Source organism: Gavialis gangeticus, unplaced genomic scaffold (assembly GCF_001723915.1).
Source record: "Gavialis gangeticus isolate Ggan-Ray unplaced genomic scaffold, GavGan_comp1, whole genome shotgun sequence".
Lineage (NCBI taxonomy): Eukaryota > Metazoa > Chordata > Crocodylia > Gavialidae > Gavialis > Gavialis gangeticus.
The window spans coordinates 35,917,062-35,932,613 of NW_017729000.1; the positions used below are offsets into that span (position 1 = coordinate 35,917,062).

The following is a 15,552-nucleotide window of genomic DNA, read 5'->3' on the forward strand; positions in this document are numbered from 1 at the left end:
CAGTGACTTGCAAAGTGATGAAAGAGTTGGATTACAGAGCTTAGTCAGACTGATCTGGGTTCCATTCTATTCAAGCAATCATAGTTTAGAGAGAGCACGATGGCAGGAAAGAGATACTCTTTCCCTTAAATATCCTTATTTGGACTTATTCCTTCATATTAGACACAGCATGTTCTGCCCTTCCTTTAATTGTGGGGGAGGGAGGCTAATAACAATATTACTAAATTAATGTTGATGATTCTTTTCTTCTGATTCCTGCCTAAGCTTGGACTAGAAGGAAGATACTAAAAAGAATTAATAAAAGACTCCATGTCAAACATATCCAATTATATTGTTATCAGAGAATAGCAGTCAGAATACACTTATTCTTAGCAAGAGGCAAGGATTTCTTAGTGTTTTTTAGGGATATCTTTTATTGGACCAACGGCATATTTGGAACAGAGTTAGACAAGCTTTTGAATGCAAAACATTTTTCATCAGGTTATTGTTACCATCATTTTCTTCAGATTTTCCTTCTATACCTACTCTGAGAACTCATTCAAATAACCTCCCCATTTGCTTGTCATTATATTTCATTCTAACTTATCCACATCCTTTGTGCTACATCTTACAGTGATTGTATAAAGCACTTACTCAATAGGATGTGTGAAATAAAACTACTATTTTCCAGTTAACACAGGTCAGCATTTAAGGCAAAGAAAAACCAGAGAGAAGTACTTCAGAACCCATTTTATGTCACTTCACCCCCCCGTCCTAGCAAGAACGTCTTTTTTTAAATATCTTATAGTTCTACACAGAAAAGAGGAGGTGATATAACTGTAAATATGTATGTATATTTAGTATGAAAGTATAAGGTGTCAGGATTTCTATGGGAATTGCATTAAGTAAACTTAAGTTACATAGCTTCAGATAGCTTGTATAACATCCTGAAGCTATCCCTAGTAAATCCTGTTGGTCCCCACAGGTGGCACTCTTATACTATCCACTGACTACACAGAAACTCTTTTTAAAGAGAAAATCCTGAAGGCAAGGTTTCCTACATGGTTTATCTATAACAAACACATTCATCAATGAACTTGTGGAGAGAGCAGCAGCAGAGATAGCTATCAGCACTTAGTTTTGCCCATTTTAAAACTGGCAATCTATACTTCTGTCTCCATCAAACAGAATTGTCTTGCCTACTGGTCTGCCAATTCAGATGTGGAGTTTGAACAATCTGTTTAAGGCTTCCCAAACTTGAAATATACAGTGCTTTACAAAAAGTACACTTCTGACAAGCATCTGATTGATGTGCATTTCAATAAGGAGAAAGACTTCAAAGAACATCAAATGAAGTTTTATTTGGACCACCCTTACATCTGGTTATGCAAAGAGATTGTGGGTCTATTACTTCCATTATCATGTTTTCCACCGCAACCAGAAGAAGATACCATAAACTGAAGGGCAACTGGTCACTCAGTTTTCCATGAAGTAGTACATAGTGTTTTCTAAAGGTTGCCATGAATGCTGAAACCCCAGAAAAATGTATATCCCAACTCAGGGAACCTAGATACATTGTAAAACCCTTTAGCTCAATGGCATGAGGTTACATTTGAAATAAGAGATTTTTTTTTACTCCACCGATGCACTCCTCCACACAGGATTTTCTTCAAACCTACATCAAACAAGGAAAAACAAATGCTGAGAGGGCAGATTTAGGGCAATTTATCAAGGCCTGGGAAATAGCTTCCAGATGGACAGAGTTGTTTGGTGCTGGCTGGTGAGAAGGAAGCAAGGTATTGTTATTGAATTAGCATGAATCTCTGGTGGAGAACAGCTTCATGGAGATAGAGTGCTCCCTTCATATGGTTTACATTTGGACCTGTCAAATTTCATTTTTACTCAAAAACCTGTGGTAAAGACGAGGGTTCTTTATTTTACTTATTAAATTTCCCCCAGTTCTCCTTGTACTAGTTACCAGTCAGTATTTTTAAACTGTCAGCTTTCTTTAAATGCCATGCCTAGGTCTGTTTGCTCTCTGCCACGCTTGGATGACATTTTGGTGCTTGCAAGCATAAAAGTGGTTTTGGCCCAGATGAGGTTCATACACTGAACGTCACCTGAGAATGTGAGTGTGAGTGGAGGGGAAGAAGAAAAGCTAAACATTGTAAAGATGTTTAAATTAACTCACTGCAAGAACTACAAAGACCTGTCTAGGTACAAGTGATCTACCCTAAGCTCTAATCTACAAAAGGTCTGTCAGGGCTTTATTACACATTATGCTATATGCTGAACAAATGTTAATTGGCTTAGTGTTGTTTGGCTTAGTGGAGCAGTCACACAGACAGGTGAAAAATTTGCTTTGACTATCCTTCACCTGCACTGATCTACACTGAAGTCTAGTCTAGGAAAGACTTGTCGGGGCCTTGTTACACCGTACACTGTAAGCTGAAGAAATATTAATCAGCTTAGTGTTGTCTGGCTTAGTGAAAGAGTCACACAGTATCTGCGTCTACACGAAATGCTGACTGTGCAGTTGTTACTGCACAGCCATTTAGTCCATGCATTCACAAGTACTAAATGATTACTCAGATTTACTGTGCAGTAGCATTGCTGGACAGCTTTTAGGTGACACTGATGGTACAGTAGTTTGTTCCTACTGCACAGTAGCATCACATCATGCTTCATGCTACATGACGCTATTGTGTAGTAGTAACGAGCTACTGCGCAGTCAGTGTCTCATATAGACATGGCCACAAAGGCGAAAAACCTGCTCTGACTATCCTTCACCTGCAACGCTGTGACTTGCCACTAGAGGCTTGGTAAGCCAGGGCAGGACTGGCTCACTGCTTGAGCTCCAAGGGCCCCAACCCTTTTTTTCTTCAGATTTTGTCCTCCTGCACAACCACAGCTTGGGCTGCTGGCTGTGGTGCAGGGGGCTGAGCCATGGAGGAAGAAAGGATCAGGCCACCAGCACCTGAACACATGTCCCAGCAGGGTCGGGCAGCTGGAGCAGGGCAGGGCTGTGGCTACAGCATGGTATTCCAAGACCAGTTTCCACTGACCCTGCCCTCCACTGGGCTGTACAGGGAGCTGCCAGCTTCCCCATCTGGCTTACCTGCTGGCAGCTGTGGTTGGCAGGCAGCTGAAGCCCTTGACCCCCTGCCCCTCCTTTCTGCTTCATAGCAGTTGAGAGGCTATGGGCATGGAGTACAGGGCTTGGCACTGCAGGTCCGGGCTGAGGCTGCACAGAGCAGGAGGGAAGGCTGGGCCACTTAGCCACCTCCCAACCCCAGTGGGGGTAGGAAATCCCATCCTGTCTCTGTACCTCTCCCTCCAGGGGCTCAGAAGCTTCAGGTGCCTGCCAACCATGGCTGCTCTGGGTGAGCCAGGCTGGGGGAGTCAGCGCTCAGACTTTGCACAGCCTGCTAGAGCACAGAGTCAGCAGGAACTGACCTTGGGCTACCACACTGCAGCTGCTGAACTGCCAAGCTCCACCCCACTCCAGCTGCATAGCCTTGCCTAAAAGTACCGTGTAACAAGGCCCTCCATATAGTGATAAGGATAGAGACTTAGCTCTAACCAAAAAAATGCCAGTGTAACTGCTTGCATGTTACAGGTGTTAGCTAAGACAAAAACACCAGGAGAAAAATTAACATCATTATTGACCTAGCCTGATTCAGAGAGCTACTGCACAATATGCAATTTCTAGGGTAAAGCATATAGAATATGGAGGGACAAGTCTATATATTTTCCTACCAGCTGATTCAAAATACCTGACTTCTTTTAAAATTCTTCCAGCTTCACTGTATTTCAAGAATACAATTTGGGATGTTTAAAATGACCTACTAATCTTTTGCATTCCATTGACATGTGGAGATAAGATAACCACAGAGTCCCCTCAGAAGTATTAACCAAAATGCTGCCATAAATTGTCATTACTGACAAATTCCAGCAGGATCAGTCCATCCCTATCCCATACCCACAGCCTGATACTCATCAACTGGGAATCAAATTGAGCTGAGGAGTCATGTGTTTTTCTAAAAGGCCTGGGACTGTTCATTAGGAGAGTAGACCTGCAGAAGGATGGGTTGGCTCCTTGATTTGTGCTTGGAAGAAGGATGCCTTCCAACAGGGAGAGATTCTGAAAGTCAGTTCTCTGTAAGAATATTTCAAAAAGTAGACAGATAGCCTTGAAGAAGTGAAAGACTCTTTTGTATTGTATTTTCTCTGGTACTAATCTTTAAGTCTGTTACCAGCAAAAGGCAATGGTTGACTGTCAAAAGCCTCCTTAAAGAAAAGTTAGCTCACTGCAGAAAGCCCTGATGCAAGGGTGATTGCAATTCCTTCAGGAACCTTAGACGGGAAGAATAGTGGTATGGCAGGCTACAAGACAGTAATGACCTACTAGAACTCCTTTTACTCAATACAAGTTTCCTGGTTCAATATCTGGTTTTGGTATTTTTCTCAATCAACTATTGCCATGAGGCTATTATTAATGACCACACAAAGGAACTTGCAGTTTGTTGTGGATAATTCACCTGAGAGAGGCTCCAGTAAGACATACAGATAAGGAAGATTGTTCTACAAAGACTTTTACTTTCAGTTGTCCAAGGTAAAAATGTCAAACTCAAATTTTTTCTATGTAAATCTGTTAAAAATCACTAAAAGTTGAATTCAAATATATTGGTACAAATTAAACTGTTCTAGTTACAAGAATTACGAGAAGAGATGTTTCAGGGATTCTGGCTAAGTCATCAGTTTTTATGACAAAGAGTTGAAAAGTTCTGGATATGGGACATATTATTTATAGTTGAAATTACTTTGATACGTTTCGATTGGTTATTGTCAAAAAGCCACCCCTTCCCAGACTTTTTGTATAAATGAGCATCATAATGGTTGGATTGGAAGGAGTGTGCAGCCTTATTGCCTCCCAGTGTTTTGTGGAATTCATCATGATGTGTTTGCTCCTTCATCACCTTGTTTTTGAAAGACATCCTGACCAAATGAGGCCAGAAAGGGAAATGATGTCATCAGCTTCTACTACATCTTCAATAGCATGTGGGTTGTGAAATTTAGGTCCTTGCTGTCACAATGCTCCTTATTTATTCTTTTTCTTCCCCACCTCATTTCTTTTCTTCCCTCCCTCTGTTTTGCTTTCTGTTTAAGAAGGAGCTGATTCAGCTGGCCAAGGCTAATTCTTTTGCAATATTGCTCTGAGCCAGTGACCTGTGAAAAAACTAAATTCATAGCCTGCTGCTGAAGCAAGTTTGCCAGGTCTCAGAATAACTGATTATACAGTGTGCTGGCCTTTGTCTTTCCAGCACTGAGAGCAGTAAAAATCACCACCAGGAGACAGACGCTTCTCTCACTATCTTTTTTGCTATGGTTTTTTGCATGTGCATCTGTAAGTGTATGTATGGTACTCTGTCTTCAAGGAAACAGGACTGGATTTGAACAGGAGCAGTCAAACTATCTCAATCGACTCATTTTTCTCTTTTACCTTTAAGGGCAGTTAATAGAATCTTTAATATAATGTAAAAAGCTATCAAACAGCTACGTGCTATCAAGAATATTGTTAGAGTTGTTTTTCCCTTCTTCCCCTGCAATGTTTAATAAAAGTCCAAGAAGTTTTTAATGCTGTTTTTGCAATGTGAATAAGCCAGTACTAACTGGACAGGAATCCTTAGATGACACTTAACTGTATGCATGATTTAAATCACAATTTAAATCACTGGCCAGGAAGCCTCGATTTAATCATTGTTTTCTGTAAAAAGTACATTCTTGTTGTTTGATATGCTTTGTTCATTTAACTTCTTGAAACTTTGCACTTTTAGAGAAAGGTAAGGGCTTGGCTGTGTGTACACAAACTTGCAGAGAGACAAAAGGGCTGATGGGTAGGTAATCATGTCTGTTATCTCTCATTTCCATATATTGCTGTTAACAAGGATGTTGTTTCTGGAGACAACAAACTCCCTATGCCTAAGGAATGGTGCTTGTGCCCGAAAGCTTGCAAAGAACAATTTTTCCAACTATTTAGTTGGTCTAATACAGGGGTGGGCAATTATTTTGGGCGGAGGGCCGCTTACTGAGTTTTGGCAAGCTGTTAAGGGCCTCATGGGTAGCCCTGCCCCTTGACAGGTGCCCCGCCCCCTGGTTGCCATCTTGGGACCAGAAGTCCTGCCCCTTAACCCCCTGACCTTTGCCACCAGAAGTCCATCCCCTTGCTCCCAGAAATGCTTCTTTCAGCAAGGGGTTTTTCCATCTCAGAACCAGAAAAATACCAAATTATATTCTAAAAATCAAATATCTACAACATTCATTGATTTGATTTAAAAAAATCTTTTTGTCCTGATTTACATGTGTTTGTGTAGTGTTCATAGAAGTGATCACACAATAGCTTAAAATGAAGTCTTGCTCTTGTAAACTGTGCGGGTGTGGGGGGCTGTGGGTGTGAGTGGGGGGGTTTGTGGGGAAGGATGGGTACGGGGTGAAGGAGCATGTGGGGGGGGGTGTGGATATATAGGGTGTGGGTAGGTATGGGGTTTGGGTCACATGGTGCTGGAGCAGCTGCATGAAGAGAAATCACCCACAGGCAGACACTTCCGGGTGTTGGGAAGGTGGAGGTTGGAGGGGTTTGGGGGCAGGCCCAGGCTGGCCTTTCTCCTGACTCTTGCCGGTGTTTCCTGGGCCCTACTGCCCCTGGCTCCTGTCAGCTTTGACAGGGAGCTTAGAGTAGATAAATATTAATTTTGTAGGTGCCCTGCGGTCCAGATAGAATGGCCTGGTAGGCTAGATCTGGCCTGCAGGCCATATGTTGCCCACCCCGGTCTAATAAAAGATACCATATCTACTCAAAGAACCTGGTCTACCTCTATGATCTCTGGAGACACAAAACCACAGTTTGAGAACTGAGACTAACCATTACAGAGGCACTTAATGGGATCTTCTAAACTGAGCACTGAGTCCCATTGGGTAGAGGGGTTTTCTTTAATCTTTACTAATCTATACAGGAGCCTTAGGGAACCCCGTAAGATTGGGCCCTTAATATAGTCTATGTCCTGTCGTGCCCCATTTATAAAAGTTTTAAAAAGGTTATATAAATATATTGTCTCAAATAGTATATAATGAGAAGTTAAAATCCCTATTCCATGATGATATCTTTGAGCTTTAACATATCTTAAATTAAAACTATATATATGTTTATTTTTAAAAGCATCTTAAAAATAAACATACCATTAAAATATCTAATTTCCATTAAAATACCATTAAAAAATCTAATCAAAATGCAATTTTAAAATATATATATTTTTAAAATCATTGATTTTTATCTACCCTGACTAAAATTCCATTAACATTTTATCTCAGAGTCAGATATCCCCTTTTCATCACAAAATATAAAGCCTGTGACTAATGCCCACCCACCTGTTAACTGAAAGTGGACACCCCATTCTGCACTATGCTCCAACTCATACCTTACTCCTTACACTAACCTCATTGGTTGCATTAAGCTCCCAATGATATCAACAACTGGGAAAAACTGCAGCATGTAGCCTTATGTTCTAATGCAGGGGTGGACAAAATGGTGGATGTGGCCAGCGGCAGACTCTATTTCCCAGCAGCCCCTGCCTGCACTGCTCCCAGCTGGTCTTCATTGAAACCTTGGGAGCATGGGGCTGTGACAGCGTGGGGCTGCAGAATCAGGGTACTTTCACGGCCCTATGCTCCCAGGGTCTCCATGAAGACTGGCTGGGAGTGGTATAGGCAGGGCTCACAGCTGGGTGGGGAGCTGCTCTGGGGCCAGGATCTTGTGGCAGTGACAACATGGGGCCTAGGCAGAGCCTTGATCCAGTCCCTGCACACCCCTGCCTGTAGAACCGCTGCTCATCACAAGGGTGTGCAGGCAGTGAATTGCAGTTCTGCCCTGGCCTCAGCCCCAGCCCCATGCAGTCATGCGGCTGTTATTACTCCAAAATCCTAAGGTCTCCCCAGCCCTGCCTGCCCATCTTGCTCCTGGCTGTGGCCTCATCCCAGCCACCTGGCCACGAATCCTGCTTGTGCAGGTCCCTCCCCCGGTGGGGGGTGGATGGGCTGGGATGCTCAGGTACCTGGGCTAGGTCTGGCAGCAGCAGCCAGAAAGAGACAGTGCCACAAGGACTGCTGGCAAATGGAGTCCATCATAAGCTTGATATGGCTTCTGGGCTGGACTTTGCCCACTCCTGTTCTAACAGCACATTCTTCTTGGGATTGACAATGGAAACTATATGGCAGCAGTGCAGACATGATACTGCTTAAGATATGCTCCAATATGCTCCCTAGGAACCGACAAGCATGTTCTCTCTCTGTCTCTGATACAGCTATATTCTCCTTGCAGGGGTAACAGAACTTCACATCTATAAGATTTCACATGATCTACTTACAGTACAGATATTAACAATCACAACTCTGATAGGCCTGATTCCTCGCCAGCTTGTGTAGTCCATTACGTCTGTGCAAAATGGGTGTGGATTGGAGGCTATCACACACAGAACACTCCACTTATTCAGAATCTTTCAAGTGGTTGCATCTTGCATAGGTTTGTGCATCTTGTACTTCACAAGGTGCAAGAGAGTAGAGAATTAGACCCAATCACCCTTTTTCAAATGGGAAAGAAACAGACTGTGTGTCTTGGCTAAGGCTACAGAGAGTCAGTGGCAAAGCCAGGAGCTGGACTAAAAGAATCCTAAATCCTTAGACTCCAGTTCCCTTCCTTAGAACTGACTGCCTCCAAAGTAAGTTTTTTTTTCTGCAAGTGCGAAAAGTCATTTGCCATTCTATATTCTCCTCAATCTTTTCACTAGTACATCCACATCTTAAAAAACAAATACGTGCATTTTCTGTCACACAGAGTGAATGATTTTTGGTGTGCAAAGTTAAGTACAGAATTTATGAGCAAAATTGTCTGTAAAATTGACCTCGGGTAGTACACCACTGAAATGACCCACTGATAATAGAAAATGTTGTGACTTTTAACACAGTTCAGTTATAGTCCTACCTTGAAGCTGGATGGGCAAGTGCACCGGTAAAACTCCACTGGATCATTATTGCATGTCCCATTGTTCTTACATGGACCAGACAGACAAGGGTTACACTTGGAAACAATATTGATATCTACTGGCCCTGGAAAATGAAAGCAGAAAGTATTATTAGAATATGTGGATTGCAAAAATTATTCTCAGTCTACATACAGGGTCCTATACACAGGTCATCACCACTCTGTGTTTTGTGCCCCTTGTGGCACCTTCTTTGTATTGGTACAAACATAGATGATACTGGTGGAACTTCATTCGATAGCACAGGATCCCCACAGTTTTATGCAAACTTTAAACGCTTGAATTTGCGTCTTGGACTACTCTCTGATGTTTAGAGACTTTTCTAAATAAGTAAGCCCAGGCCTACAAAAACAACCACTCTCAAAAGACCATGCCAGGATTTTTCTGGGTGGTATCTTTTATTGGACCAACTGCATGGTTGGGCTAGACTAAAACAAGCTTTAGAATGCCATGCATGAAGAACAATGGATATTTCATGGACCATCTTAATTACAACATCACTTCGACACTATCAAAAAACATGTTTATTCTTCAGTAATTTCTGCTGCCTCTGTGCTAGAAATTTTGCAAGAGTTGTCCCCCTTGCATAATATTGTGATATTTCTAGTTTGTGGCTGGCTCCAAAATGATGCAGCAGCAAAAAAGAAAAACAGGTAGGAAAATGACACATTTTTGTGGACCTCAAGGAAAGTTCAGTTAGGGGTTATAGAGAAGGCTCATGTTAGAAATATTTTATTATCCTTAATTTTAATAGGGTTGGTGACTGACTTCCTTCTGGTTCTGACTGTAACAAGGGCAATAAACACCAATATTGGAAGTGATTCAGTCCCAGGTAAACATGCAAACCCATATTTAAGCCATTTAATAATCCCCATGCTTGGATATAAACCATTCCGAAGAGCAGGGAGAGGACTGTGTCAGTGCTACCACAGACACTGGAATCTGGAGACTGAAGATAACTGCTCACAGCCCACCAGCTGCCATTGCAGCCACCACTGCGACTCCACTAACTTCTGCTGAGTCATATGCTCCTGTTGGCTGGCCTTCCTGCTCTTTGCAGAGCCGGGATGTTCTACTTAGTTTCTGTCTGGGGAGCAAAAGGGCTGCCTGAATGGGGAAGGGCTGCTGAGGAAGAAGAGTGAGCAGCTGGGTAGTGAAGAGTTATTTGCAGGGAAAGAATACGGATGAGGACAGACCTACTTAATTTGTGATTTTGCAGTAACTGAAAAATCTGCAATTGTCCACGAAATCAACTTAAAAAATTAAATTAAATTAAATTAAATTAAATGCTGGTTCACCCATGGGAGTCAGCCATCCTTGCTGCCTCACAGTCCAACCCAGAGGGGAAGGTGCCAGCTGGTGGGATGGCACAAAGGGCAGCCAGTAGCTAAGATGCCAGCTGTCTTCTCATCCCTCCTCTTCCCTGGGGCTTCTTTCCCAATCAGCACTGAGGGGCAGGGTGGCACAAAGTGCAGCCAGCAGCCAAGGTGGGGGCTGCCCCTTGTCCCTCCTCCCCACCAGGGCTTGTCTGGCAATCAGCAATGAGGGGCAGGAGTGCTGGGAGATGCCTGCAAAAATCAGCTCCTCATGCTGAGACCAAGTCAGGAAAATTCATTTTTCCGCAAATTAAGTAGGTCCCTAAGTATGAGTGAAGGTCATCATGGATACAGAGAAGGGAATGACAGTAAAGGTACATATGAGCATATTCAAATACACGGAGGGAAGAATCAAATTGGCCCTGTTAAGTTTTTTCCAAACATCCTGAGTTATAAACAGGAAACCCAGCACTCAAGACATGCAAGGAAGACAATAAATTGATTTTATTCCATTTCTTTTTAACATCCCTGATTTAACTCCCTATGGCATTAAAAATTACTATGGAAAATGTCAACAAAACTAGAAGCAAACAAATACTTGAAACAAACCCAGATGCTGGCCTCTCCTTCCCCAATCCAGCCCTTCATGTGCCAAGACCTAAAAAACCTCACGGTTTGCTGTGTTAACACAGAATTATCCTGTTTTAAAAACACATCATTATTTACTGACCAGGTCATCTGAAGGGCAAAGCAACTCAGTTTGTCAAGGCTACTGCATTGGAACATTCACAACTGAATGTGCTTTAAGAGCCCCGGGGGTGCTCCACGGTGCCTTGAGATCTTTTCAAAGGTGCCATGGGGTGCCACACAATGTTAGCACTGTGAGGTGTGCAAACATGATTCACAAGATGAACCTAGAGATTTCTAATAGGAATCCATAGTGTTCAAAACATTCTGACAAGCTGTGGTCTTTCTGAGTTTTTGCAACAGAAGAATTTATCTATTTTTTTTTATAGTAAAAAAAAAGTAAAAATTAAGAGTTGGCATTTTCTGAGGGGTATCTGTATCTAACAAGGGGTGCCTTTGACAACTATTGGTCTATTATGTTTATATGTTGCATGGAGTTAGGTAAGAAATCAATCAATACTAGAGAGTTTTTAATAAAGAAACAAAACAAAGAAAATAAAATTGTATTCTGTAGCTGTTGACTGTTTAATATTACTGACTCAAAGGTTAAACTCAGTACTGGTAAAAGTAAAAGAGAAAAACCCTAATTTAAGCAAGGTACTTAACGCCTTTAATCACTTTATCTCCTGTATAAGAAAAAAAATGCAAGGATTGCACAAATGTACCTTCAAAGCTTAAACAACTTAGGACAGGACAAGTGTGCAGGAAGGGGTGATATGAGGAGTCAGTAGCAAGTCTGTAAAATCTACTGTTCCCATGCTGATATTTTGTCCAAGTTCAATTTTCACAGCTGGGGTATGTATGAGTGAAAAACCATATAGAATATTAGAAAAACGTGGGGCTTTTAATTATTGGACAGACTACTGAGTCACACAAAAGCAGCAGACAAATAATATTACTCAAGAAGGAGGGATTTCTCTTTTTTATCATTGTACATATTAGCATTTCCCAGTAAGGACAGACATTATATCTGTAGCACTATGCACACCCTTGCAGTGTTACATAAAATGGGTGTAGACATGCCCCCCACCTGCAATGCTACAAAAATGGCACAAGTGCTACAAAAAATGTGCTGTCTGAAGCAGGAACTTCTATGTAGCACTGCATTCTCAAGCACCACATATAACAGTTACAGGTTTTGGAAAAACTTTGTACAGTTACATGGAGCACCACAGGTGGTCTTCTATTCCCCCAGCATCCCACAGTGCTCTGCTTTCCCCTGGAAGGTATTACAGTACCGTGTAGAATCCCTAGTTAAGGATCCTATAGCACAATGATTTATACAAATACAAGATTAAAAAAAAGTGCCTCTGTTCTAAAAATCTTAGCATTGAGGAGGCAGGTGTAGGAAAACAATGAGACACCATTGGTTAGCTTGAAATCTCTGAAATCTCAGCATACTAGTGGCCTAAGAATTGTCAAGGTTTTTCATAGGTATCATGGCAAAGAAGAATTTTAAGGAGGCATTAGAAGAAGATTAGGAGGTAGCTTTGCAGATGTTTACAGGAAATTCTCCCAAGCTTGAGGGGTAATGTGGGAAAAAGCACAATAACAGCACTTTGAAGGCAGACAGTGATTTCACAATAGTGTATGAGAGAAGCCAGGTAAGATGAGTGTAGGTTGTAAAGAATTCAGAAAATGACGATAAGTAGCTTGTGTTTGACAGTGGAGGGGATGTACAAAGAGGAATGACAGCATGCAATTCAGCTGAAGGTTTCCCTCACAAGTCACTATTAATATCTGTTATTTAAAAAGTACCAATATGGAACACAGAAATGAACCCATACAAAATCACTGAACAAAAAGTATATATACTAAAGGCTGCTACCCATTTGTAACTCCAACAGTGGAGTAAAATGTGGAGTAAAGTCCTATTACCCTAAAGCAAGGGATGTTTAACTGTACAGAATGTTTAACTGACCTAGCAATATTAAAGAAAAAGGTCCACAAAAGAATTGACCCAGATGACCTTTGGGCCCAAACTCAACAGGAGGGTTGGAGAGGGGTCTGGATAACACTTGATATACACCTGGTGGTTAGAGCACTGGGCTAGGAAGTCAGAAAGGTGCTGATTACAATCTGGGTGTGGGAAGTCTGGAATCTGGGTCTGGTGCTTTCTGGGCAGGTGTCATTGTAACCATTAAACTATTAGAACTGCAACATGTGAAGACCCTCCTCATATTTCCAGGACTTATGTTCAGGTACATGCATATGAAGGTATATAGCTATGTGCTCAGCCAGTGCATAGCTTATTGTTCCTGCTGTAAAGCCATGGGAACTTTCATGGGTAACAGAAGTGAAAACCATTCAAAAGTGGCAAAAATGGGAAAAAGTAATTTGGGTACGTCAAGTGAAACAGAATTTGGCCCTCTGTATTACTTTACTATTTAAAACTATATAAAATTTAACCCTGTGCTACTTTGTTTTGATGCTTCCCTGTTAACATTAACTTCTAGTTAGATACAGCAACCTGCCTAAATTCAACAGAAGAAAATAATTTGGAAGTCTGTTCTTTTGTTCTGTCATTTTATCCCCATTCACTACTTTTTTCTTACTTTATTCTAAAGTATATGAGAGTACCTATTTTGGGACTAGAGGTAGCTCAGGAGAAATGACACTAACAGAGATCTTGTATTATAAGACACAAATCTTGAAGTCTGATTTTATACTTTTTCATAATATAAATTCATGGAGATATATTCAGGTAGAAACCTGAAAACATTCCATTTATCCCTATGGCATTGATCAAAGCCAATCAATGCAGGAGCTAATAAGAACAGTGTTAGCTCTTTGCATTTAACTAGCTTATTACTGTGCCCTTGGGGGTTTGATTTATAAACCATGGTGCAAAATGTTCCCAGTCTAGTGCAGTCCTTTCTAATACTGCAGCTGACAAGAAGGGCAACTTAATAAAAGGTCTGTGTGGGTCTATGTGAATTGTACTTACAAATATATGCTCCCAACCACACCATCTGTAACACATGGACATTTGACTTTTGCTAAAATGCAAGGTTAAAACACAGGTTTGACAGAAGTTATTGTCTGTCTACCCTGAAGTCAGTGGCACAGAACTGCATTTTGCATTGACATACTCAGGCTATCTTTAAATTAATACACTTTGGTGCAGCTAAAAATTAGCTGCAGCCACACAGTGATCAAAGAGAGGCTACCTTGCTTAAATATTCACCCAGTCTCTCAGGGAGGTTTTACAGCCTGCACTGAGCGCCAGCTACTGTGGCTACTACTACAAGTACCTGAGTTGGCTAGTTTGAAATCTGCTTGGGTATCGTTATAGGAGCTGAAAGCCAGACCTATGACTGCATTTTGGACAGAACTGCATGCTTCTCTTCAGAGGGTGCATCTAAACATGTGTTTTACTGTGGCACTGACTAATTAGCTCCATAGTAAAGCATCACTGTCTATACTGGTACCTGTATTAGGGCACAGCAAATTAATTAACTCCACTGTAGGACAGTATTGTCTGGGACAAGTGCTATCCTATGGCAGAGTCATTTAGCACACCAAAACACATGTAGACAGTGACCAGGGCTGGCTGGGGTACAAGGGTGCTACAGTGCAGGGGCTGCCTGCCAACTAGCCTCACACTGTAACACCCTTGTGCCCCAGACAGTCTTTCTGATACTTCATGCCACCACCCAGGGATGCCCTACCGCAGCTCTAACTGCTGTCGTCCTGGGCACACATGTATGCACTGCACCTGGGAGCCATTAACTCCAGCATGAACTGTGCTGGAGTTTATTTCTGTGGGTTAATTGCATGTGTAGATGTACCGAGAGAGTGTCTCACTGTTGCCAGCAGGAGCATGTTAACAGTGATAAGGAGGTGGTAGGCCAGAGTGAAAAGATCTTTTTATAATTAGGATTCAATTGCAATCATGTAAACATGTTTTGAGATTTTACTTACCATGAATGGCGCATGCCCCCGGTGGCTGGGGGGTACAACAGTGACAGGAGTATGGCGGTGGCAGCAGGAGCGTGGAGGCGATAAGTGTGGAACTCCCACAGATGCCGCCAGCGCTGTCAGTGACGGGGAGCAGAGGGGGTGGCAAGCCTTGACAAAGGGTCGCAACCACCCACAGCCACTGCCAGCAGCAGTGATGGCGGCCAACAGGAATCGTGGACCACCTGCAGACACTGCCAGTGGTGGGGTGGCGAGCAGTGACTGCCTGCAGGCACTGCCAACAGTGTCGGCAGTGCCTTTTTGCAGAGGGTGTACCACCATGCTCAGGGGGTGCATGTGCACCTGCATGCACCCCCTACACATCGCCCTTGTTACTTATGTAATATAAGGAGGTGCACTAACTTCAACTGAACTTTGTACTGGCACTAGAGACTTAAATGTGAGCAAGGGCTTTCTCTTGCTAACTAACAAATCTTTACATTTTTTCCTAGAGGAGAGACGTGAATTCTATGAAAGCTCACAAGCTGTACGGCAGTGACTGTCATCCTCTAGGCCAG

The 15,552-nt window shown here is 42.3% G+C and overlaps 1 protein-coding gene across 4 annotated transcripts in view; it reads right to left on the reverse strand.

Annotated features, from left to right (window-relative positions):
* The window catches only part of SLIT3 (slit guidance ligand 3), a 1,179,950-nt gene that overhangs the window by 146,298 nt on the left and 1,018,100 nt on the right, over positions 1-15,552 (reverse strand). For all 4 annotated transcript variants that reach the window (XM_019506517.1, XM_019506518.1, XM_019506516.1 and 1 more), the window contains one exon: positions 9,014-9,138. In XM_019506517.1, coding sequence (XP_019362062.1) covers positions 9,014-9,138 — 125 coding nt within the window. The remainder of the gene's footprint in view (positions 1-9,013; positions 9,139-15,552) is intronic.